The 24,376-nt window shown below is 37.7% G+C and overlaps 1 protein-coding gene across 1 annotated transcript in view; it reads left to right on the forward strand.

Annotated features, from left to right (window-relative positions):
* The first annotated feature begins 235 nt into the window (after positions 1–235).
* Positions 236–24,376, forward strand: part of cntn5 (contactin 5) — a 204,115-nt gene continuing 179,974 nt past the window's right edge. Inside the window, exons 1-3 of the mRNA XM_067388973.1 lie at positions 236–401; positions 21,822–21,945; positions 22,749–22,924. Coding sequence (XP_067245074.1) covers positions 251–401; positions 21,822–21,945; positions 22,749–22,924 — 451 coding nt within the window. The 5' untranslated portion in view covers positions 236–250. The remainder of the gene's footprint in view (positions 402–21,821; positions 21,946–22,748; positions 22,925–24,376) is intronic.

Here is a 24,376-nt window from a genome sequence, read left to right on the forward strand (position 1 = left end):
GACAGCAGTTTGTTTCGTACGATTAGATGAGTTATTAATGTAAGTCTGATATACGCATCATTGAAGGGTTTGTTCAAATCCTTAACTCTAAACATGAGCAGTAGTAATAGTGATCCTTGCAAGTGCAATATATCTTAGGGCCTGGTATTATGAATCTGAATTGTTAGGTGTAACAGCTCTCTCTGTTTTATTTTCAGAATTTGCTAGAGCCGTTGCCGGGAGCCCCGTGTCATATGCTGCAGTGCTGAGGATGAAAGCAGACAGTTCGTCATCCTCTTCGCTGAGCTCCAGGTTGAGGTTAAGAAACAACTACGGAATGGGATTGCCTAGCCAAGACTGGCCTCCGTTCTCCAGACACAGATTCTCAGCCCTCAGCTCACAGGAGGACTACAGGAGTGAAGGTGAAAATGAGGCTGAATCATACAATCCCATGCCAATTCGCCGACTCTCACGCTGAGCACTTACAAACTCTCTCTGATCTGTGTTCTCGTCACACTGGGGCAAATGAGTTCTGCGTTTACCTCTTACTGACTTCAGAAGTTTGACCTCGTAGAGAGTGGTTCAAATACTAATAGGAGTTGAGCACTGACTTGAATATGCCTTTTCTGTTTAGTGCTTTGGAAAACGTTTCAGTCCAAAAAGCCAGACTTAAAGAGGCCACGTTATGCCCTTTTCATATATATTACTGTAGTTTCAAACAGAAATGAACACTAGAGGCAGTAAAACAGCAAGCACTTTTAATCGTTTTAAAGGTGCCCTAGAATTAAAAATTTAACATATCTTGGCATAGTTAAATAACAAGAGTTCAGTACATGGAAATGACATACAGTGAGTCTCAAACTCCATTGTTTCCTCCTTCTTATATAAATCTCATTTGTTTAAAAGACCTCAGACGAACAGGCGAATCTCAACATAACACCGACTGTTACGTAACAGTTGGGGTGTACGCCCCCAATATTTGCATATGCCAGCTCATGTTGAAGCATTAGACAAGGGCAGGACATCTGGGTGTGCACAGCTGAATAATCAGACTAGGTAAGCAAGCAAGAATAACAGCGAAAAATGGCAGATGGCGCGATAATAACTGACATGATCCATGATAACATGATATTTTTAGTGATATTTGTAAATTGTCTTTCTAAATGTTTCGTTATCATGTTGCTAATGTACTGTTAAATGTGGTTAAAGTTACCATTGTTTCTTACTGTATTCACGGAGACAAGACTGTCGTTATTTTCATTTTTTAAACACTTGCAGTCTGTATAATTCATAAACACAACTTCATTCTTTATAAATCTCTCCAACAGTGTGTAATGTTAGCTTTAGCCACGGAGCACTATCAAACTCATTCAGAATCAAATGTAAACATCCAAATAAATACCATACTTGCGCGATTAGACATGCTGCATGACAAACACTTTGTAAAGAACAATTTTGAGGGTTATATTAGCTGTGTGAACTTTGTTTAGGCACTGTTTAAGGCAAGCTCGAGCTCCGTGGGCGGGGAGCGTGAGCATTTAAAGGGGCCGCAGCCTAAATCGGCTCATATTTAATGATGCCCCAAAATAAGCATTTAAAAAAAAATAAAATAAAAAAAATCTATGGGGTATTTTGAGCTGAATCTTCACAGACACATTCAGGGGACACCTTAGACTTATATTACATCTTTTAAAAAGATGTTCTATGGCATCTTTAACACACATTTATGATTACAAGGTCAGATTATGGATTAATAAAGACTTGTTTTTACGCAGCTCCTTGCACAAAGATGTTATGACCTCAAAACTTTTTTTTTTTTACCATAGTGCTTAATTTGTAAACAAATATATTTTGGAGTTTGCATCACTTACCCAGCTCCAGATGTTCAGTTGTATTAACGTAATAAGCTTGCTTGGTAGCTCAGCTGGTACAGAATTGTACTTGCGATGCATAGAGGTCGGGTACGAATCCCATAAAAGATGAGTCAAGGTAAAGGAGCTCAAATAGTTCAAGCTAAAATGCCATGTTTGCAATTGCGTTTTTATGTCACATTTGCTTTTGTTAACATTATCGGGTAGGTTCAGGAGTTATTGTAGGTGGACGTTATTAAACGTGATGGAGCATTAAGCTTTTAGCGCCACTCACTGGTCATTTCAATTCAGAACAGCGGTGAAACATACAAACTCTAACATAATAAAACATTGCCATATTCACGTTCATATGTTCCGGAAAAAACTAAACATGTTTTTAGCGCCACTTACTGGACATTTCACTTTGAAACTGTCACAGAATGTGAACGATGCAACGTATTTTGCATTTTGCAAAACTGTTGACCCAGGTGCGTTTTTCTAATGAGCCTGGGCTGGCCCTTTTTCAAAGTCTTGGTTTTGATTTCAGGGTCTACTGGAATAGTTTTTCATGTTTCAGGTTGAAAAAAAAACAAACAAAAAAAAAACCACATAATTTTTCACATTTTACATTGTTGGAGCACCTCTCTTCCCAGCCTGTCCATAGCTTTTAGTTCCTGAAGCACAATGTGCTCTGATTGGTTAGCTTGATCGTGTTGTGATTGGTCAACCACTTTGAGTGTGTTTCTGTAATGTCACGCCCCTTACCATGACTGCGAGTTTCAACACACTACTAACACAACTCAACCAGGCCTCATCTCTCTTTTTGTGTGTGTGTGTGTGTGTGTGTGTGTGTGTGTATGCCTTGGGCGGGAATTATTTAATAGTGGGAATATTGTAAATGACATGTCTCTCATTTGAACTTTTATGTTTAGATTGTATTCGGTGTATTTCCTGTCTCTAGCCTTTTGGTTCCCCTCATTACTCCCCTCATCACTTGTACCTGTGTCTTGTTATCTAGTTTTCTCTGTGCACATGAGCCCTATTGCTGTGTTCAAAATCCCCCCCTATACCCTCATTCACTATTCCCTACATTAGTCCACTAATATAGTTCATCGTGAGCTCTGTCATAAACAAGCATATACATAAACCTTAATTAAATAATTTAATTATCAAGTTAAAATAAATTAATACCTGTATGTTATTACGCTGTAGCCACATTGGGAAGTGGATGATTCAGCTGCGGGCGCCATCCTCTGGTCAGACGTGGTAATTAATCTGGCGCGTGACATGACTCTCCCAGTGCATTATGAGTATTTTCTAGCCGTTGAGTGTACATCGGTTGTACACTCGTTATTGCGGTGCATTGTGGGATTGAATGAGTGCACTTGGTAATGTCCACTATGATTTCGGACACCACTACAAATGGCTGTCCCATTAAATAGTGCCCTGTTTTAAGGTTTAAGGGGTGATTTCGGACACAACTTTTTCTGTGTTACTTTGTCAGTTGTTTCTCATATTTCAGTATTCTTGTGTGTTTGTGTATTTTGTTTTCTTGTTCTCCTGCTCGTTGCGTTCCTTGGTTCTTGTTTTGCTTTTATTATTAAATACGCCTGCAATTAGTTCCACACCTCGACCTACCTTCCTTGCCCTCTCCATGTTATAATGACATGTATGTTCCCAGAGGAATACTCAAGACTACCATGCTTACTGATATAGAGAATAACTCCCTTTGTAGTGGAGCTTGTCCTTTGTAATTTTGCAGACCTTTTTCATGCTCAAACAGTAACATTAAACACTCACACACAAAGTGGAAAACATAAAAAAGCATAATTTATCTGCTTTAAATATGCAATACCAATTGAGCTCTGCTGGCACTCAACAGACATAGTTCTTACCTTGCAGTAAAGACCATTGCTAGTCAACAGAATAAGTTGTGTTTTCGGATGCTGACATTGACTCCTGCAGGACTACTTTTGTTAACCAGCTTTACCAGCTGGGTTTTGCTTGTCAAACAGCTAGATCTGCCCCAGACCACCACTAACCAGCAAGGCTTTTAGGATTTGATTTGAGTTGTCAGAGCCTAACAGACACGGGTTGTGTGTTGGAGTCTTGTCTAACATTGAACGTGACCTTGACATCTCACCAATGAATCATGTCTGTTCAGTTAGAGTTGATGGAGACCCCGGCCAGACGGAAATTGAACAGGGATCATTGAAACATCTCAGCGCTTCCCAAACTCCCAGCCTTCCGTCAGCCTGACAACTGATGGATGCTGTTGTCACTGGGAGAAATAAATATTTTCACAAGAGAATGAGAAAGCTGCATTATGAAAGAGACCTTTACAAATAAAATAAGATCTGTCAAGGTTCCTGTTGGTTTGTGGTGTATGAATCTCTTTGTTGTAACCTCAGAAACACATTATTTTGCTGCTGTTTAGGTTATTTGAAGGACATCTGTTAGCATAGTGGGTCAAGTGTTTTTGACACTGAACAAGTTAACCGCTGTGGGAAATTCAGCTAAAGCCATTTTAAGGTGGTTGCTAGGCTTGTTTTACATGGTTGGTTAAACCTGCGCTAGTGTATGGAGTGTGATGTCTGATCCCCGGGTGTCGTGGCACGTCAGCGCCGGGTTGGGGTCTGTGTGATGGCTTATTATTCTGGCTGTTGTTTCCATTAAAGCAAGTGTTAATCACCCTCTCGAGTCGGTGATTCAATGTATCTCATCTACACACTGGCGGTGATAATTAGCTATTCTGACATAGTTAGGGTTTTGACCTGAAATCATTTTGCTTTGACACATTTTTCCCCCAAAAAGTAGTTGTCAAAAGTACAGACTTCGGTACCAAGTCGGTATTGAAATTTAAAAAAAATGTGACGATACCAGTATGTGATGATTTCCCCTTATAGCATTTTAAGAGCTGTTGAGCGGATTCTTAAACAGGGTTTTTCCTTCATTTAAAATAGATTGGCGGCCGCCAAAATTAATTTTTGTCCCACCAAATCTTTATTTGGTCATCTAATGTGATATATGAGATAACTGCTGTACTTTTGATGGCAGCATGGCACACTTTATTTATAAGCTTAAGGCAATTAAAATAGTGTGAATGAAAATGCCTTATTTCTTTGATTAAACATCTAACTTCACTAATGCATTCTTTGCATTAGAATCAAATACACCTCAAAAGACGAAACATTATAGTAATATTAGGTGGAAAGATCACTCCTGGCAACAGGTGCTTATGGGCTAGCTAATATGTTATCTTTTAACTTATGTTATCTATTTATGACATTAATATCATGTTGTTGTTCCAAACCCACTATATAACATCAGTTGAGTGTTTACTTCTGTGATCTGCTGTGGTTCTTTATCAAAGAATGATGCAAAAATATCAATTTATAGTATTCTTAATAGTATTCTATATTCATATTCTTATGAAAATACCTGAGATAGCTTGAAGAATACACATTAACCATATATTTTCACAATCGTGTTCATACAGTTAAATCATTTCTTTCTGCGTGTAATTCAGCTGCAGCGAAAGCTGTATGCCTCTGTCCATATAAGGGATTTCCCGGAACATCATATGTTTTACTTCTTTGAGTCTCACTTGTTGTCTTTCTGCACAAGGGCGCCCTCTAGCTTCAAGTATGAATAGAGCACATTACATGAGTGTGTTTAACGCTCCATAATGCACAAAAAAAAACAAATTATAAATATATATATATATAATAATTGTTTTTCCTCATTAATGTACACACAGCACCCCATATTGACAGAAAAGCCACACACCTGTCTATATAAGACCTTAAAGCTCACAGTGCATGTCAGAGCAAATGAGAATCATGCGGTCAAATGAACTACCTGAAGAGCTCAGAGACAGAATTGTGGCAAGGCACAGATCTGGCCAAGGTTACAAAAAAAAAAAAAATCTGCTGCACTTAAGGTTCCTAAGAGCACAGTGTCCACACATAATCCTTAAATGGAAGACGTTTGGGATGACCAGAACCCTTCCTAGAGCTGGCCGTCCGGCCAAACTGAGCTATCGGGGGAGAAGAGCCTTGGTGAGAGAGGTAAAGAAGAACCCAAAGATCACTGTGGCTGAGCTCCAGAGATGCAGTCGGGAGATGGGAGAAAGTTGTAGAAAGTCAACCATCACTGCAGCCCTCTACCAGTCGGGGCTTTATGGCAGAGTGGCCCAACGGAAGATTCTCTGGTCTGATGAGACCAAGATAGAACTTTTTGGCCTTAATTCTAAGCGGTATGTGTGGAGAAAACCAGGCACTGCTCATCACCTGTCCAATACAGTGCCAACAGTGAAGCATGGTGGTGGCAGCATCATGCTGTGGGGGTGTTTTTCAGCTGCAGGGACAGGACGACTGGTTGCAATCGAGGGAAAGATGAATGCAGCCAAGTACAGGGATATCCTGGATGAAAATCTTCCCCAGAGTGCTCAGGACCTCAGACTGGGCCGAAGGTTTACCTTCCAACAAGACAATGACCCTAAGCACACAGCTAAAATAATGAAGGAGTGGCTTCACAACAACTCTGTGACTGTTCTTGAATGGCCCAGCCAGAGCCCTGACTTAAACCCAATTGAGCATCTCTGGAGACACCTAAAAATGGCTGTCCACCAATGTTTACCATCCAACCTGACAGAACTGGAGAGGACCTGCAAGGAGGAATGGCAGAGGATCCCCAAATCCAGGTGTGAAAAACTTGTTGCATCTTTCCCAAAAAGACTCATGGCTGTAATGGATCAAAAGGGTGCTTCTACTAAATACTGAGCAAAGGGTCTGAATACTTAGGACCATGAGATATTTCAGTTTTTCTTTTTTAATAAATCTGCAAAAATGTCAACAATTCTGTGTTTTTCTGTCAATATGGGATGCTGTGTGTACATTAATGAGGAAAAAAATTAACTTAAATGATTTTAGCAAATGGCTGCAATATAACAAAGAATGAACAATTTTAAGGGGGTATGAATACTTTGCGTACCCACTTTATATATATATATATATATATATATTTATATATATATATATATTTTTTTTTTTTTTTTTTTTTTTGAGTAAAAATAGAAAAAGTAATAATAATCCTCTGTAAAGAAATTTGAAATGAGCACAGTTATGGACTGAAAGCCCTGATGTATAGAGTTTAGTAAGGAACTTTGATGAGAAGTGTACAGTTTGTCCCTCAGTGGAGTTTTTATTTTTTTATTTTGCATACCTTGTGACAAAAATTCTGAAATTACTGTCACTATAAGATATTTAATATAAGATAAATGGGAATCTTCAACCTTTCTAATGATGTGTAGTTTGTATAAATTTAGTATAAATTGTGTACTCTGTGTGTGGATGACCATGTTCGTCAGCCACCACTGGGTCTTCATTTCTGAGTCAGGAAAAACCCTGTTAAACACCTCTGATTGGCCATTGTGTTCACATGATCAACAGATATGATTGTGATTGGATCAAATCTTCAAAAACATTTTGTAAATAGACATCTTTGATGCTCTTCATTGAGCACTTACTCAGATACACACGGGAGTGTTTGAAAGCAGGCGTCTATCAGCGGATCCTAATATGTCCACTGATCAATGGATCCGCTGATAGATGGATCCCCTGATAGACACCTGCTTTCAAACGCTTCCATGTGTATCTGTGTAAGTGCTCGGTGAAGAGCGTCAAAGATCCACTGAACAGCACTCAAAATGCTAGGGGGAAATGTTGGTAAAATGTTTTAAATTTCAGTACCGACTCGGTACTGAAGTCAGTACGTTTGACAACACTACCCAGAAGAATCACTTTTGACAAAACTACCCACAAGAATCACCCAGAAGAATCACTTTTTTGCATTACCAGCCCATAGATTATCAGATTCAAAGTCACCAAACAGCTGAAGACGTTATAGAGTTTGTGTAATACTCAGTTACTGAGAAGTGAGTTCGTGGTTCAGTAGGAACAGATGAAGTAGTATGATCAGGGTCAGATCGGGGTCACAGGAACTGTCTCATTCGAGATGATGCACTCAGTACCGCCAACTTCTCCGGATCACCACACTCCAACAGTTTAGGGGTCACCCAGGAGACGACAGGGGAGCCGGAACAGAGCCGTCACATAAATGAGGTATGTGCCTCTTCCTTCGCACACTGTGAGGATGCAGTAATTGTCAGCAAGATGTCTCCTCTCTGTGTAACCCGCGCTCTTCAGGTTGTCGTTGAATTGTAATGCTGAAAAGCTCACGGGGGGTACGTAGGGCTGCTGCTTTCCCGGTGAGGCTGACGGATCACAGAGTGCCTCTCAGATGACTGATTTCTCTGACATTATCAAGCTGCTAAATCATAAAACACTCACCGTTGCCCCATACTGAGACTACAAGCTGCCTTAGACAAGCTGCACAGCACCGCAGACAGATAGATACAACATCCTCTTCACATACTCTACATTACCTCTCAGCTGGTACTATTTAAAACTCACAACTTTTGTTCACTGCTTAAATTTGAAGTTGCTAATACACAGCTTAGTGTGATCCCACAGCTGATACAAAAGCGGCCTCACAAAAGTTTAAAGATGAATATTATGAAAGCATATAAAAGTCATGAAAGTGTGTGGGCAGCAGTAATTATTCATTCCTACATCTAACACACTTTTTTTCTCATCTATGGAGTGCAGAATAAATAACAGCCTACTGTACAGTAATTTAAATACCTGTATGTTTTTTTTGTTTTTTTTCTTGACATACTTTGTGCTTTAGATGTTTTATATTAGTCCCCAGTACTATATTTGTAAGTGCAGAAAATAACACTGTTGATATGCATAAATGGCTTTTGATAATGATAAATTGTGATTAATCAGTCAAGTGGGTTTGCAAATCTTCTTGAATAGAAAAGAGGAGTTGGCAGTCAGATCATTTTCTCAAAAAATAACTAATTGAATTAGCCAAAGTGATTCCAGAGCCAACAACTCATTCATTGGCTACGTTTAGTTGCACCAATTTTCACCAATCCAAATGAATTGAATCCGATTGCAGATCTGCATATCCATTTATACAGGTGCTGGTCATATAATTAGAATATCATCAAAAAGTTGATTTATTTCACTAATTCCATTCAAAAAGTGAAACTTGTATATTATATTCATTCATTCCACACAGACTGATATATTTCAAATGTTTATTTATTTTAATTTTGATGATTATAACTGACAACTAAGGAAAATCCCAAATTCAGTATCTCAGAAAATTAGAATACTGTGAAAAGGTTCAATATTGAAGACACCTGGTGCCACACTCTAATCAGCTAATTAACTCAAAACACCTGCAAAGGCCTTTAAATGGTCTCTCAGTCTAGTTCTGTAGACTACACAATCATGGGGAAGACTGCTGACTTGACAGTTGTCCAAAAGACGACCATTGACACATTGCACAAGGAGGGCAAGACACAAAAGGTCATTGCAAAAGAGGCTGGCTGTTCACAGAGCTCTGTGTCCAAGCACATTAATAGAGAGGCGAAGGAAAGGAAAAGATGTGGTAGAAAAAAATTGTGTAACAAAACCCATTCAAAAATGTGGGGGAGATTCACAAAGAGTGGACTGCAGCTGGAGTCAGTGCTTCAAGAACCACTACGCACAGGCTTATGCAAGACAAGGGTTTCAGCTGTCGCATCCCTTGTGTCAAGCCACTCTTGAACAACAGACATCATCAGAAGCGTCTAAAGACAAAAAGGACTGAACTGCTGCCCAGTGGTCCAAAGTTATGTTCTCTGATGAAAGTAAATTTTGCATTTCCTTTAGAAATCAGGGTCCCAGAGTCTGGAGGAAGAGAGGTGAGGCACACAATCCACGTTGCTTGAGGTCCAGTGTAAAGTTTCCACAGTCAGTGATGGTTTGGGGTGCCATGTCAACTGCTGGTGTTTGTCCACTGTGTTTTCTGAGGCCCAAGGTCAAAGTAGCCGTATACCAGGAAGTTTTAGAGCACTTCATGCTTCCTGCTGCTGACCAACTTTATGGAGATGCAGATTTCATTTTCCAACAGGACTTGGCACCTGCACACAGTGCCAAAGCTACCAGTACCTGGTTTAAGGACCATGGTATCCCTGTTCTTAATTGGCCAGCAAACTCGCCTGACCTTAACCCCATAGAAAATCTATGGGGTATTGTGAAGAGGAAGATGCGATATGCCAGACCCAACAATGCAGAAGAGCTGAAGGCCACTATCAGAGCAACCTGGGCTCTCATAACACCTGAGCAGTGCCACAGACTGATCGACTCCATGCCACGCCGCATTGCTACATTAATTCAGGCAAAAGGAGCTCCAACTAAGTATTGAGTGCTGTACGTGCTCATACTTTTCATGTTCATACTTTTCAGTTGGCCAAGATTTCTAAAAATCTTTTCTTTGTATTGGTCTTAAGTAATATTCTAATTTTCTGAGATACTGAATTTGGGATTTTCCTCAGTTGTCAGTTATAATCATCAAAATGAAAAGAGTAAACATTTGAAATATATCAGATGCAAAAGCATCAAATATCGGCAATATTAAGAGAATTTGGTGTTTCCAATTAATTTAGGCCTGTTACATTCTTCTAGTTTATTATTATTACTATTAGGTTAGGCTTCATTTATTATTAAATTAATATTATAATAAATTTGCCCTGCAATAAATTCATAGTGTATCACCGCATAACTGATGTGCTGTGAGGATAATAAAATATTAGGCTGTTAGCTATCTTTGAAAATGTTTTAAACACTTTCGGATCGATTAAGGTGTTTATGTGACGTTTTTCAATCCGATTGAGCTGTCAATCCAATTACAAATGGATTATTTGGGTGCATGTAAGCGTAGCCATTGACTGAATCGATGGAAGTTCTTGAATGAGTTAATGAGTGAACAACTCACGGAGTTAGTCAAAACGATTCTTGAGTAAACTCACCTAACTTAGTGAGTCAACTACATGCTGAATTAGTCAAAACGATTTTCAAGTAAACAATGCTAAATTGGTTGAAGCAGTTTTTGCGTCAAGAACTTGAATTCACTCATTGAATCGATTGGAGTATTTGACTATTATTCTCAGGTATGGTGAGTAGGGACAATGTCTAGAGAACAATCGGCCACTGTCAATCACTCAGCAATCAATACAATCCATGCTTGGATTGTTCAAATTGATTGACCAAATTGACAGTTCTTGCATTTACAATGTGCCATAGAATAGGAGCGTACAAATCTGAGAGCACTGGAAGATCATCTGCTCATTGACCATAATTGTATTACTTTTTACTTATTTTATGTAATTATGCTTTTTTTCTGATTTATTGTAGCATTTACACAAGCAGTTAGTTCTTATGCTCAGTAAAACACTTGTTTGGAGAAGTTTTGGGACTCTTTTATTGCTACCATGATTCCAAACACCATAACTTTTGATTGCTTTGAGATGTCAACACAACATTTTACTCAAATACAGTTGACATGATTGTGAAGAAAACCTGCTGTTTTGTCATGCCATTTAGGCATGAAATCACTCTCCATAACTGTATCTGTCTTTCACTTGGGTATAAACATTGGGTAAAACTCTGCCCATCAGACAGGCACCAGTATTTAGCCCAGTGTGAAGAGTGTGTATTTAGCCCTTTTGCCGCTGAGTTCAAATTGCTTATTTGCCAAACCCCTGTCACTGTCCTCACATAAACTGTCAGGACCTGGTTTTCTTCCTGTTCTCAGATACCACACCACAGTATGCTCATTATAATTACAGTGTGGGCCAGTGGAGAAACCTTGTTTGAGGTGATACCTGAACAGGCTTTACCTGCTCAAACCGAGCTGAACAATAGAAGAGAGTGAACCGCGGCACTTTACTATAATTGCTTTTCAACTGTTAGACATATACAAAGGCTCCATGATGTGCACTCAAACATGTCATAGCCTATCTGTGAAATTGTGTACTGCCATGAGCACTCCCTGTTTAATAGTGAGAGAAGAACGGTTGATTAAACTCTCAAAGGCGTTCACTAGGCAGGAAATCTGACGCCTTAGGCGAGGTTTTTCTCGCTTGAAGAAATGGCCCTTGTTATTGAGGATTTTGTTTAATTCGAAAGGATGCTTTTGATGGTTGGTAATCCCTGTGTCACACAGCCAACAAGGAGGTTTCCTGCCTCCTACTGCCTTGTCCCCTCCCAAACACACTTATTTTTGACTAATGGGGGAATAAAAACACTGTGAAGTGTGCGGTCTCCCCTGCCTATTTATTTTAAAGAAAGAGCTAACCCAAAAATTAAAGCTCTGTCATCATTGTTCCAAACCTATGGGAAAAAAACAAAAAACAAAACAAAAAAAAAATCAAATTTGTACTAAGGCTTTTTTAAGCACCAAAAATCAAAAACGCACAAAAAAAAATGACTACACAAGATATATTACAAATCTTCTGAAGCCATGTGTTTTTTGTAAGAAACAAAGTCATACAGGTTTGAAAAGAATGGTTGATTAAAGAGGATGTATTATTCTTTTTTTTTTTTTTTTACATTTTCAACTTTCTTTTGTGTGTAATGTTGCTGTTTGAGCTTTGCGTTTTCCTCCTTGAAAATACACACCACAATATCCCTCATTTAATTACCTTTTTTTTAAAAAAAAAAAAGAGACCTGGTTGAGTTGCATTAGTATTGTTTTGAAACTCACAATTATGGTAATGAGCGTGAAATTTCTGAAACGCTCGAAGCGATTGAACAATCACAACACACTGGTCCATCTGACCAATCAGAGCACATTGAGCATTTTGGAAGGAAGGGCTTCATAGTGACAGTAATTAAAAGTTACAGACAGACTGGAAAGAGAGGTGCTGTAATAGTGTAAAATATGTGAAAAAAAGTGTTTTTTGAACATTCAAGCATGAAAACCTATTCTAGTAGACCCCAAAAACAAAATCAAGACTTTATAAAAGAGGATCATATGGTCTCTTTAAATGATGATTGTATTTTTATTTTCTGTGAACTGTCCCTTTAAGAATGTGATGTTAAAGAACGAGTCTGTTAACTTTGATGGGTGAAACTACAGTAGGAAGTTATTTGATGCTTCTGTCCAACAAAAAATTACGTTATAGTTTTTTCCAAAACATTTCAGGAGAGAGATCACCAGTCCTGTCCTCAGGCTCTGCTGTTCCTCTGATTTATGTATAATTCCAAAGAGTGTTTTATTTCCCACTGGAGACTGAGTCTGCTGACAGGAGACTGCACAGATTACTGTTTCCTCTCTTCCCGAGGAACAAAGGCCTTTTCCAGCCACTTGATAATTTCTAAATGGTGAGAAATATCATGCAGTCTCAGCTCCCAAAACTAGGTTAAAGGCCTGTATTTCTGTTATATGGTGGAGTTGAGCTAGTAACAAAAATGTTTTTTTAGACATGGTAGTAATGTGGTATTTTTTGAAGTACATGAATGCCTTTCTGTGTCATTGTGTATATCAAGTAGTATTATAATGTGATAGACTGTAAATAATGATATGATCAAGTCATGGCAACATATGTTTTTACATTACTTTAACCAATTTTAACTTCATGTTTAGTTATACAAGATTCAATTAGACAAGATAAAGAGCTGAACTGACTTCTCAGCAGCGACTAAACATAACGTATAAATTGAATTAGGTACAAGGACTGTAAGGGGCTTTTTATTTCTTTTTATATGTTTATGATGATTATTCAATACAGCTGGCATACGTGAAACCGTCCATAAGAGATGTACTTAAATTAATTGGAGCTGTTTTACACTTCACAAACTCATCTGAGCTGTAAATATGAATGTTTACACAGACATACAGATAAGGCATAAATCCTATTGACACAGATTCATATATATAGTATTTCTTCTCTTGTAATTGTATCACCAAAATGTCTTCTTTAAAATTTCCTGCGATTGTTAAACCCTGCAAAATTGCTGAAGCAGTTATGAAATGTAGTTACACTAGCAGTAAAAAGCAGTCTGTAGCAGTAAAAAACATTGTGCCTGAGGGCTGGCATATACACAGAGAGACTGAATCCATTGTGCCGGGTGATGGCTTGTATCGTCAGAGAAAGGGCAAGATATATATGAACACGGATGGTGAGAGGGTAATGCAGCAGTGAGGTACAATATGTTGCTAGAATGGCAAAGACTGATATGCTGCAACACTTTGACCTATCAACAAGGGTGTTGTGACGAGCAGGGCGGGCGAGAGCCGTGAGGGAACGGCGCGAGGCCGGTGACGCGAGTGATAATGAGTGTCACCTGCGAGGCGTGCCGGCCTCGAGTCTCTCACGGAGGAGCTCCGGGAGCATAAAAGGAGGAGCGACATCAGTGAAGGACGAGAGAGGACCAGGCCTGGACTTTATTTTATGTTTTATTATGTTTGTGTGGCCGGCAGACGTCCGTGAGGGTCTGCCGGCATTACTTTCGTTTTGTTATTTGTTTATTTTGGAATTAAACTTTGTTTGAACGTCCGCCGGTTCCCTCCTTCTTCCCATATTTACGAACTTCGTTACAGGTGTATAACCACTTCACATCACAAAATGTGATCAATGTGTTGCTATGTGTATGTAAACTACCTATAGTTTGGGGGGACAAAATGCGAGTGAAATATTATTGTTATTATGTTTTTGTTCACTTAAGTTAGTAGATATGACATCCAAAGTATGCAAGGTAGTAGTAGATCTCTTTTATTGAATGCAAAAGGTTTTAATTATATTTCGCTACATATAAAAGTATTTTAAAGATTTTGAAGAGTCAAAAGGTCATTCGGTTTAACTGTCCAAAGGCCAATACAGTAATTTCATTTGTGATTAAAGTATTTTAAAATGTAATATATATATATATATATATATTATTCTGGCATGTTCTTATAACATCATGTATTAACATAATGCAAATGGTGTTAAAATGATGTGTAGAAGTCATTACTTTGTTATGAGAAAGAATGTCCGGAAAAATTTATTTCATTAATGTATTTCGTTGTAACCAATGGGACCATTTTGGATCAAGTCATGCGGCCAATATCATGTGACAGGATGTGACATCATTCAGACACCTGCAAAGGACATAATGGTCGTGAAGCAAAGTAACTAACTCTCTTAACTTTTTGAAAAAATTCATGTTTTCACTTGCTCATACACATGTCCCGAAACATTAGGTCATTCGGTATAACCGCTGTAAAACATGGAAAATGTTGTAATATTTTAAAAACTTGTACTAAATATATAATGTTTAATTGTCCTTTTGCTAGCTAGCTAGATATCAGCCTGTTAGCATTGTTTGAAAAGATTGTTATTCGGTATATCCAAAATTTTGGTTAAACCGAATGACTTTTTTTTAACAAATTTCATCCATCCTGAAAAAAATGACAAAAGCAGTGTTAATTGATTTTAAAAACTACATAACCTGATTTGTTAACACTTAATAAAACTTCAAAATGAATTATATCTCCATTATGTTTTTTTTTTTTTTTTTTTTACACTTTTAAAACCCTTATTTGTCAATGACCCAATTACATACAGTTCATTTACATCCCATTCAGATCTTGGTTAAATGTTGAATAGCAAATAACATGCTATCATGACTATCAAAAGACTCAATCAACTCAATCATATTAAGTTCAGCTTACAATGAAATTTTGTTCACACAACTTTTTTCTACTAAGTACAATGAATTTTCATTATTATTTGAGTGGAACAAACTCTTTTCATTTAATTAATTTCACTGTTCAGTTTTACAGTGTTTTACAGTGTACACAGCAGAGTGCGATGCACTGTGTTTTGACATAACAGAAACAGAACTCTTTTTTTTAATAATTTAAAAAACGTACCGACCTAGCCTGACTTCGTCATACTCATATTCTAGATAGAATGTGAGTCTGATACTGCTCCATTGCACTTGAATTATGGGGCGTGTCTTAACCAAACCAGTAAAAAAACAAAAACAAAAAAAAACTCTGCACTCAATTGGATAGACCTACAACCAATCAGAGCAACGCAGTAAGTGACGTATGTTGAACTTGTACTTAAACTTTTGCCGAATCCCGTTGGAAGGACGGCAAACACTTCTTTCCCATCGACAAATGCCTTGATTGCGGTTCTTTGTTCGTCTTTTAAAATGAATGCGCTGTCGATTTCTTTTATTACAGACGTGATAGCGGAATCTAAACATCTTACTTCTCCAGCTGCAGTCATCGTTGGTGAAAACCAATTCAACCCAAGTGCTCTTTGATGACGTGGGTGGTTACGTAACCGCAGATAGCCTGTCCATCATCGATTAAAGCCCGCCCTGGCAATTTGATTGGCTCTGCCTTCTGGGAGCCGAGCATAATTACTCCACAATGGATCGAGTCCAGACCGAACTTCCCGTCCAAAAAATGTTGTGGGCGGGGTTCGGGCTGGCACCCAGGCTAGTACTGACCCCAAACTTTGAATGTAAATGCAAGTGTATATATAATTAATATTGATGTGTGTCTGTATGTGTGTGTGTGCCTTCATGTCAGACATGACTTCATCTATAGCATGACAAAAACATGTCGCTTTGTAACCATGCAAAAATCCCTTATTATAATGTCAGAGACATTTGAGTTTCTCTGTCAGAGAATGATCCCCAAATACACAAAGCTTGTCCAAGCTACACAGATCTGTAAATAATTCAAAGAGACGGAGAATGACTGGTGACTAGAGGTGTTGAGGAGACGGAAGCGAGCCAGGGAGCATATGGGCCGAGTGGGAGTGTTTGTGCGGGGGAGCGCTCTTTAATCTCAGAGGCCCACAGTCAGCCGAGAGGCAGCCAGAGGACAGAGTGTTAGAGTGAATCAAGTACTGCTTTACATAAAGATGCTCCATTGTTGTCAGCACAGATGCACTGCAAACACAGCTGATTACCAAATTGGTTGAATTCAATTTTGCACTTAGCAGCATGGACTAAATGAGAGTCTCTTCTCTCACAATGTTGAGGGTTTGTCTTGAAGGTAGATGTGAAATCATATTCGCTTGTTTGAAGACACTTGCATGTTGGATGTTTTTTAACATTTTACAGAAAAATTATGTTTTGTCCTGTAAACTCTAATATAACTTTAGTATAGTTTTATTTCATTGTATGGTAAGGTAACTTACAGTTAACATGTTTTTACTGTAGCATGTTTGTATTCCTTTACTGTTAAAATGACGTTTATTACAGTGTATTGTTATTGCTCATATTTAGATATGTGTGTAATTGAAGACATCATACTGCAACTTAGACATCATTTACGTAGAAGAGTATTGTGAGAAAGAGATAGACAGAGCGAGATTATTACCTGCATTCATATTTATCATTTTTCTTCAGGTCAGTCTTATGTTCATAATAAAAAATCTGTTTAAATGTCCGATGTAATATCTTGTCCTTTTAACAGTTAAGGGGTTTTCCCGTGACTGACAGCACTAGTCAAAGCATTTGTCAGTTGCGTCTTGTTCCGTGTTCAGAACAATTCAGACTTTTCAAAATAAAAGTCTTCACTACTGACTGACACACTCATAAAGACAGTCTTTGCCGCCATCTGATGGCGTGAAAATGTAACTTCTGTTGCTGTTCACAGTCAGGGACTATTTTTTCCGGTGGAAGGAAGGCTTTTAGAAAAAGTTTACTTCATGAAAGTTGCACTGATACATATGTCTGGCTTAAATATTGGTATTGTGTGGTAACCGTTTTATAAAAGCAATAAGGTACTCGAGGCTGGTGCTTTGTCGTGAATAATATTGCCGTATCGCTTCGCGTTGTGCCTAACAACGCCCTTCAGCGTGACACAGCACAGCCTCTTGTTGCTTACATATAACATCAAAAGTTATTTTCTTGGACTTTTACCTGGATTGTATGTTGTTAACACTGAATTCAATTCCTTCTCTGATGTCCTCCCCTCTTGTAGGGATGTGACACTTTTCTGGGCAACACGGAAACAGACTGTGATGTATAAGAAATGTGTTTTTTGTCCTGGCAATGATGCAGGTTGTACTGGAGACCTTCAACAGTTCTGGGAAGCGTCTGGCTACACAGATCATAGATATGAGGCTGGTGTGCTGACACCCGGGCAGAGACCTGCTCGAGACAGTGACGATGTTGCAGCCTGTACACACTGGGATTTATTATGCATGCAGCACAGAGCATAAATAATAGAGCCAGAGCTTAGATAGCTCACTCCCAAGCCGCTGCAAATGACTAGGTTATGCGTGAACTCTGCGCCCACAGGTCCTTCATCTCTTCTCTCTCCCTGTTGTCTAATTCTGTTCCTGCACAAAAAACATTTGCCAGATTTAGCCATCGCATAGCGGATGTCGAACAGGGGGTGGAGAGATGTTCATGCAGCCCTGATAATTTCATGAGCAACATTATCCTTACAAAAAAGTATTGTGGCGGTACCCTGGTACAATGATGGCATAAGATGGAACGAACATGATGCTTTGATATACCATGAATGATATTCATATGCATGTAGCATAGCATTTACAAAACAATTCCACAGACCTAGCATGGCCAAAACATCATTATCAAAACAACATTATCTTGGTAAATGTCCAAAACATTGTGATGATGGATATGTGCAAAAAATATGGTAGAGCCAAGGTATGTGTAACAAACATGGTGTTACCATGCTATGTCCAATTGATTTCCCATGGAAAATGCATTAGCATGACACATATTGAAGAAAAAAAAAAAGTGGTATTAGCATGATACACATCCAAAAAACAGCAATATTGTATTAGCATGGTACATATCCAAAAAGCATGTAATTAATGTGGTTCATGTACAAAAAATCAGCACATGTCCAAAAAAAACATGGTATTAATATGATACATGTTAAAAAAAAAAAATTATATATATATATATATATTAAAAACAACAACAAACAAACATGGTATTAGTATGGCACATATCTAAAATTGTTTTAGCATGAAACATTTCCCAAAAAAAAAAAAAAAAAAAAATGGTATTATGGTTTATGTCCAAAGAAATTATATTATCATAGTACATATCCAAAATGGCATTAACATGGTACATTGTATTAAAACATGGTGTTAGCATAAAAAAAAAACAGTATCATACATATGCAAAAACAGGGTATTAGCATGGTACATGCCCAAAAGATGCTATTAAGATAATGTCCAAAAATGGTTTTAGCATGGAACATATATATATCATATTAGCATGATATAGGCCTAAATCCAAAAAGCACACATTGTACATGTCCCAAAAAAAGTTAATTTGTTTGTTATACAATTTGAGATTTAAGATTGGTCCCACTGTTCAGCATAAAGTCACTGAGCACCGACGGAGTAGATCTCCTGAGTGTTTCTAATTGGAAGGACTCTTGGTTATTCTACTGAGATATGTTATCGAGTTCACCCTGGGGGCTGAATATATGAGACAGTTAACAGGATTCCTAATGTAGACCGTCTGCTGTGTATATCCAACTGGTAGAATGAGCTAAAACTGTTTTGCATTGTTAAAACATCATTTTGTATGTGACTTACATAACCTATATAAGGAAGCTTGATTCCCCCATGGAATTAAAAATAAATAAATAAAATAAAATAAAATAAAATATTAAAATAAAATAAAATAAAATAAAATAAATTAAAAGGTATTTGTGACTTTTTATCTCACAATTCTGACTGTGAGATATAAACTTGCAATTGTGAGTTATAAAGTCTGAATTTTAGTATATAAAGTCAACAATTGCAAGAAATAAAGTCAAAATTGTGATATATAAACAATCTTTAAACAAGACTTTATAGCACACAATTTTGGTTTTATATTATAACTCGCAATTGCGAGTTTATATCATGCTATTCTGAGAAAAAAAAAAGTCAGAATAGTGAGATAAAGTTCCAATTACCTTTTTTATTCAGTGGTGGAAACAAACTTATATACCTATATTTAGACTACATATCAAATTCATTTCCCTACATGTGTGTCATATAAATGTGTAGTACCCAACACAACTATGGCATTATTTCCATTGAGAAGCATAGATTTTTATTTATTAATTTAATTTTATTTTATTTTATTTTATTTTATTTTATTTTATTTATTTATTTATTTTCATTTAATGGTATGTCAATTAATAAATTATGGCGTACGCAAATTGATTGCTGTAAATGTGTGTATGGCATATTTTAGTTTGTATGTGTTTATGTACTTTTTGTTGTGTACTTGTATGTACTTCACTAGCGCAGTTACTTTGTTTGCACGGTTTCCGTGGTAACCGCTGCACGCTGCTGTTCCATCAGCGCCCTCTGCTGTCAGAGAGTGAACGCGCACTTTCATTCAGCTCGTCTCCTTCACTGGTTCCTCCATGTGCTTTTCGCGCACGTTGGGATTGTTTACATCGGAGCGCGTGTCCTTTTGACGCAGAATACAGCGGTGTTGAGCATTTTATATGATTGATGGGTAAAGTATTCTTAATTGCCTTATAAAAAATTAATCATTGGTAATAAATTATTATTTACGGTATTCTGAAGTGCCGACGATTGCAATATCGTGCATATTCATTATCACGATTTATCGCATTACCGAATATCGGCACAAGTCTACTAGTGTATAAGACAGCAGGTTTGTGTGACAAGACTACATTTCCCATCATTCTATGTGATAACACAATCATGATAAAACACAGATTAAAGCATCATTTACACCCATAATTACTCACTCTTTTCCCTTCTTCAATTTGTTCTACTAGCTCTAAAGAAGCCTTCTGTCTTTGTCTGGAAGTAAAAAAGAGAGAAAGAAATATGAACTTGCCCAGCAAGTTGTTATGATTATACGGCTGCAATTTTATATTGAGTTAATACAATTTCTGAACTCATAAGTTGGAACTTCCCAGGAGGACTTGAAGGCAGCATAAGTGTCTTTCTCAAGGGTACAGTAGTGATAGCTCATGCATCACTGCTTGCAATGTTTGCACCCACAACCTAGACTACTCACATATCTTGTCCTTGTACTACTTATGTCAAAACAAATACTTTTTTGTGCGAATAAATAATAATATGTCTGTCAAAAATAACATTCATTTATTTGAATAATATTTCTGTTTAATCGTTAAACATATGTCACAAAGCAATCGTTGGCTTTGGGTAGCCTTACAGGTTATGATCATGCTATCTGGGTTCTGCTCTGTGGAAAGCATGTAGGCCATTTGAAAGCAGGTGATGGCGATTTAGCGGTAATCAGGGAACCTGCTTTACTGACGAATTGCGCGTGACAAAAGCATTAGATATATCGCCCAGCCCTAGTGTTCACATAGAGTGACTTCACAGACAGCGTGCCAGTGCCGAATTGAGTTCTCTTTTGAGTCTTATTGCGCTTGATCAAATAAAAACACACAATTATAAAATTCCTGTTTTCGACGAGTATCATTGTTAGTGTGGTTAAAAGTACCAACCGCGATACCAAGTCGGTACTGAAATTTTATAAATATGACACTGAACGCTGTTGAGCGGATTCGTAAACACCTCTGATTGGCCTTTGTGTTCACATGCTCAGATATGTCTGTGATTGGCTAAAATGATCAACACTTCAAAAACATCAGTGACGCTCTTTACTGAGCACTTACACAGATACACACAAGCGTCTACTAGCGGACTGGTCTGTTGATAGACGCCTGCTTTCAAAATGCTCCCGTGCGTTGAACATTGTAGCCAATCACAGACATACCTGATGAGTGTGTGAACACAAAGGCCAATCAGAGGTGTTTTTACGAATCTGCTTAACAGTGTTCAAATTGTCATATTTTTAAAATTTCAGTACTGACTTGATATCATGGTTGGTACTTTTGACAACACTAAATGAGTTTAACTAATTTTACTTACAGTGAGTCTTAAATTAACAAAGATTTGGGGGAAAAAAATATATGTGTGTCAGACCGATGTCATGTATATTATTATCATCATTATTATGTCAGATTAATTTTGTTTATATGCATGCAATAAAACCACGTTTTTGCCTTTCTTCTTTCATCTGACCGCAGAGAGTGAGGAGTTTGGTCCAGTGTTCATTCAAGAGCCAGATGATGCAATCTTCTCCCTGGATACAGATGATAAGAAAGTGATAATGAATTGTGAAGCCAGAGGAAACCCTGTTCCGACCTACAGGTACGGTTTACTAATTTCATTAACATGGATAAGGTTATATTAAATGGATAATAAATGACATTTAATTTCTCTGGAGCTTTACTGTGAATCCTTATTATCCTGTCTGAGTGGCATTTCTGTTAGACTAATGCTAATGATGCAAATGTTGGACTTTCCTCTGTGGATTCCTAATCAGAACTGATATAATGTGCTAGAATCAAAATATGACTCACTAAACTGTACGCTCCTGTGATTCAATGTGTGCTACAGTCTCACGAAAGTTCTAACCTTTGGGAAACGGTCAGCAATTCATCAGTGTATCTGTTTCCCGCCTGGAGGATTCGCTGAACGTCTATAAGCATAAATAAATACGGGTGTTTGTGAGGTTGAATAATCCACTCGGTACGACTGAGTTCTCAGACACTGATGTGGTTTTGAGTTCTCGGTCGTAATTTAGATCGATATTACTGCCTAAGTTATAAAGACACATCAGAATCTATACTAACAAGCTCTTCAGTAGTTATAATGTGATGTCTATATTCCATCAAATCCTAATAATAATAATAATAAAATACAAAAAATGTGTCCAAAAGGGGACAAAATAATCATTGGAATATTTAACTTAATGACTAACGCTTATAATATAGTTTGTAAAGAAAAAAGTTGCATTAAATTACAAAATAAGTGCTAAAGTGGAATCATTTTCACTAATGGTCTTCGATTAGTTACCTCAGTGTATAAATCTTTATTTAATTGTTTATCCCTCAGAATCCAATAATTTATCTTTTTTTTTTCTTTTTCTAATTGAGTCATTGCTTTTGCAGCTGGCTGATCAATGGAACGAATGTGGACGCAGAAGCAGATTTCCGCTACAGTTTGATTGATGGGAACTTAATAATAAACAATGCAAGTGAGGCCATTGATTATGGAAGATACCAGTGCAGAGCTGAAAACAGCATTGGCATCATCCTGAGTCGAGATGCCCTCCTGCAGTTTGCCTGTGAGTAACTGAACACATTTTGAATGCTGATATTTAGTGTTATTTTAGTATCAATGAGAAACTACACTGCCCAGCCAGAAAAAAAAAAAAAAAAAATTTGGATTTTAATTTGCAGATACTTAAGAATCTATTAATGGATCATTATTCAGTGATTATTATGTTTCTAGCATGTTATATATTTGGCAATGGTTCTTTTAACCCTTGTATAGCTTTTCATTCCTTAAACAACCATGTAGAAAGACACATCATGGCCATATTCCAGGATGACAATGTCAAGATTCACCAGGGTTAAAATTGTGAAAGAATGGTTCAGAGAGCACGGAGAATCATTTTCACACATGATTTGGCACCTCTGAGTCCAGACCTTAATTTCATTGAAAGTCTTTGGGATGTGCTGGAATAGACTTTAGAGAGTGTTCACCTCTTGCATTGTCAATACAAGATCTTGACTAAAAAATTGATGCATCTCTTGATGGAAATAACATCACAACATATATTTTCATTGAGAGGTGCATCATTTTTTGGTCAAGATCTTGTATTGACAATGCAAAAGGTGAGCACTCTGTAAGGTCTACTCCAGCACATCCCAAAAACTTACACTGAGGTTTAGGTCAGTGCCAGTTCATGTGTGAAAATGATTCTTCATGCTCCCTCCCGACAATTTTTTTCACAATTTGAGCCTGATAAATCTTAACATTGTCATCTGGAATATGGCTATGATGCATCTTAATACATGGTTGTTTAGGAAATGAAAAGCTACACACTCCATATTGTAGGGTTAAAAGAACCGTTGTCAAACATATAACATGCTTGAAAAATAATAATCACTGTAATAATGATCCATCCATAGACTTTTAAAGGGATACTCCACCGTTTTTTCATATTAAACTATGTTATTCCCTTAACTAAGACGAGTTGATACATACCTCTCTCGTCTCAGTGCATGCACTAAATCGCTCTGTCTTGCGGCGAAACTTTGTTAGCACTTAGCTTAGTCCAGTTCATTCAATAGGGGCCAAGCAGAGAAGCTACCAAACACCTCCACGTTTTCCCTATTTAAATACAGTTACTCGAGTAGTGTAACTCGACCTAGGACGGTGACACAAAACAAAACGTTGCGCTTTTCTAAGCGTGTAAAATGGATACTTTGACTTGGCACAGTAATCCTCCTCCCATCCTGCCGCTCCCTCTCCTCCTCTCTCTCATTTCCGTCAATAGAACCAACGTGACTTTTACAGGAGAGGGAGCGGGGGCCGGTTAGAGGACTTTTCACGAGTGAAGATATTACTGCGCCAAGTCAAAGTGCTCCCGAGCACTTGCTATGGTATTCCGCCATACAATATAGTTATCCATTTTACACGCTTAGAAAAGCGCAACGTTTTGTTTTGTGTCACCGTCCTAGGTCGAGTTACACTACTCGAGTAACTGTATTTAAATAGGGAAAACGTGGAG

The sequence above is a fragment of the Chanodichthys erythropterus genome, chromosome 7, assembly GCF_024489055.1.
Source record: "Chanodichthys erythropterus isolate Z2021 chromosome 7, ASM2448905v1, whole genome shotgun sequence".
NCBI lineage: Eukaryota > Metazoa > Chordata > Actinopteri > Cypriniformes > Xenocyprididae > Chanodichthys > Chanodichthys erythropterus.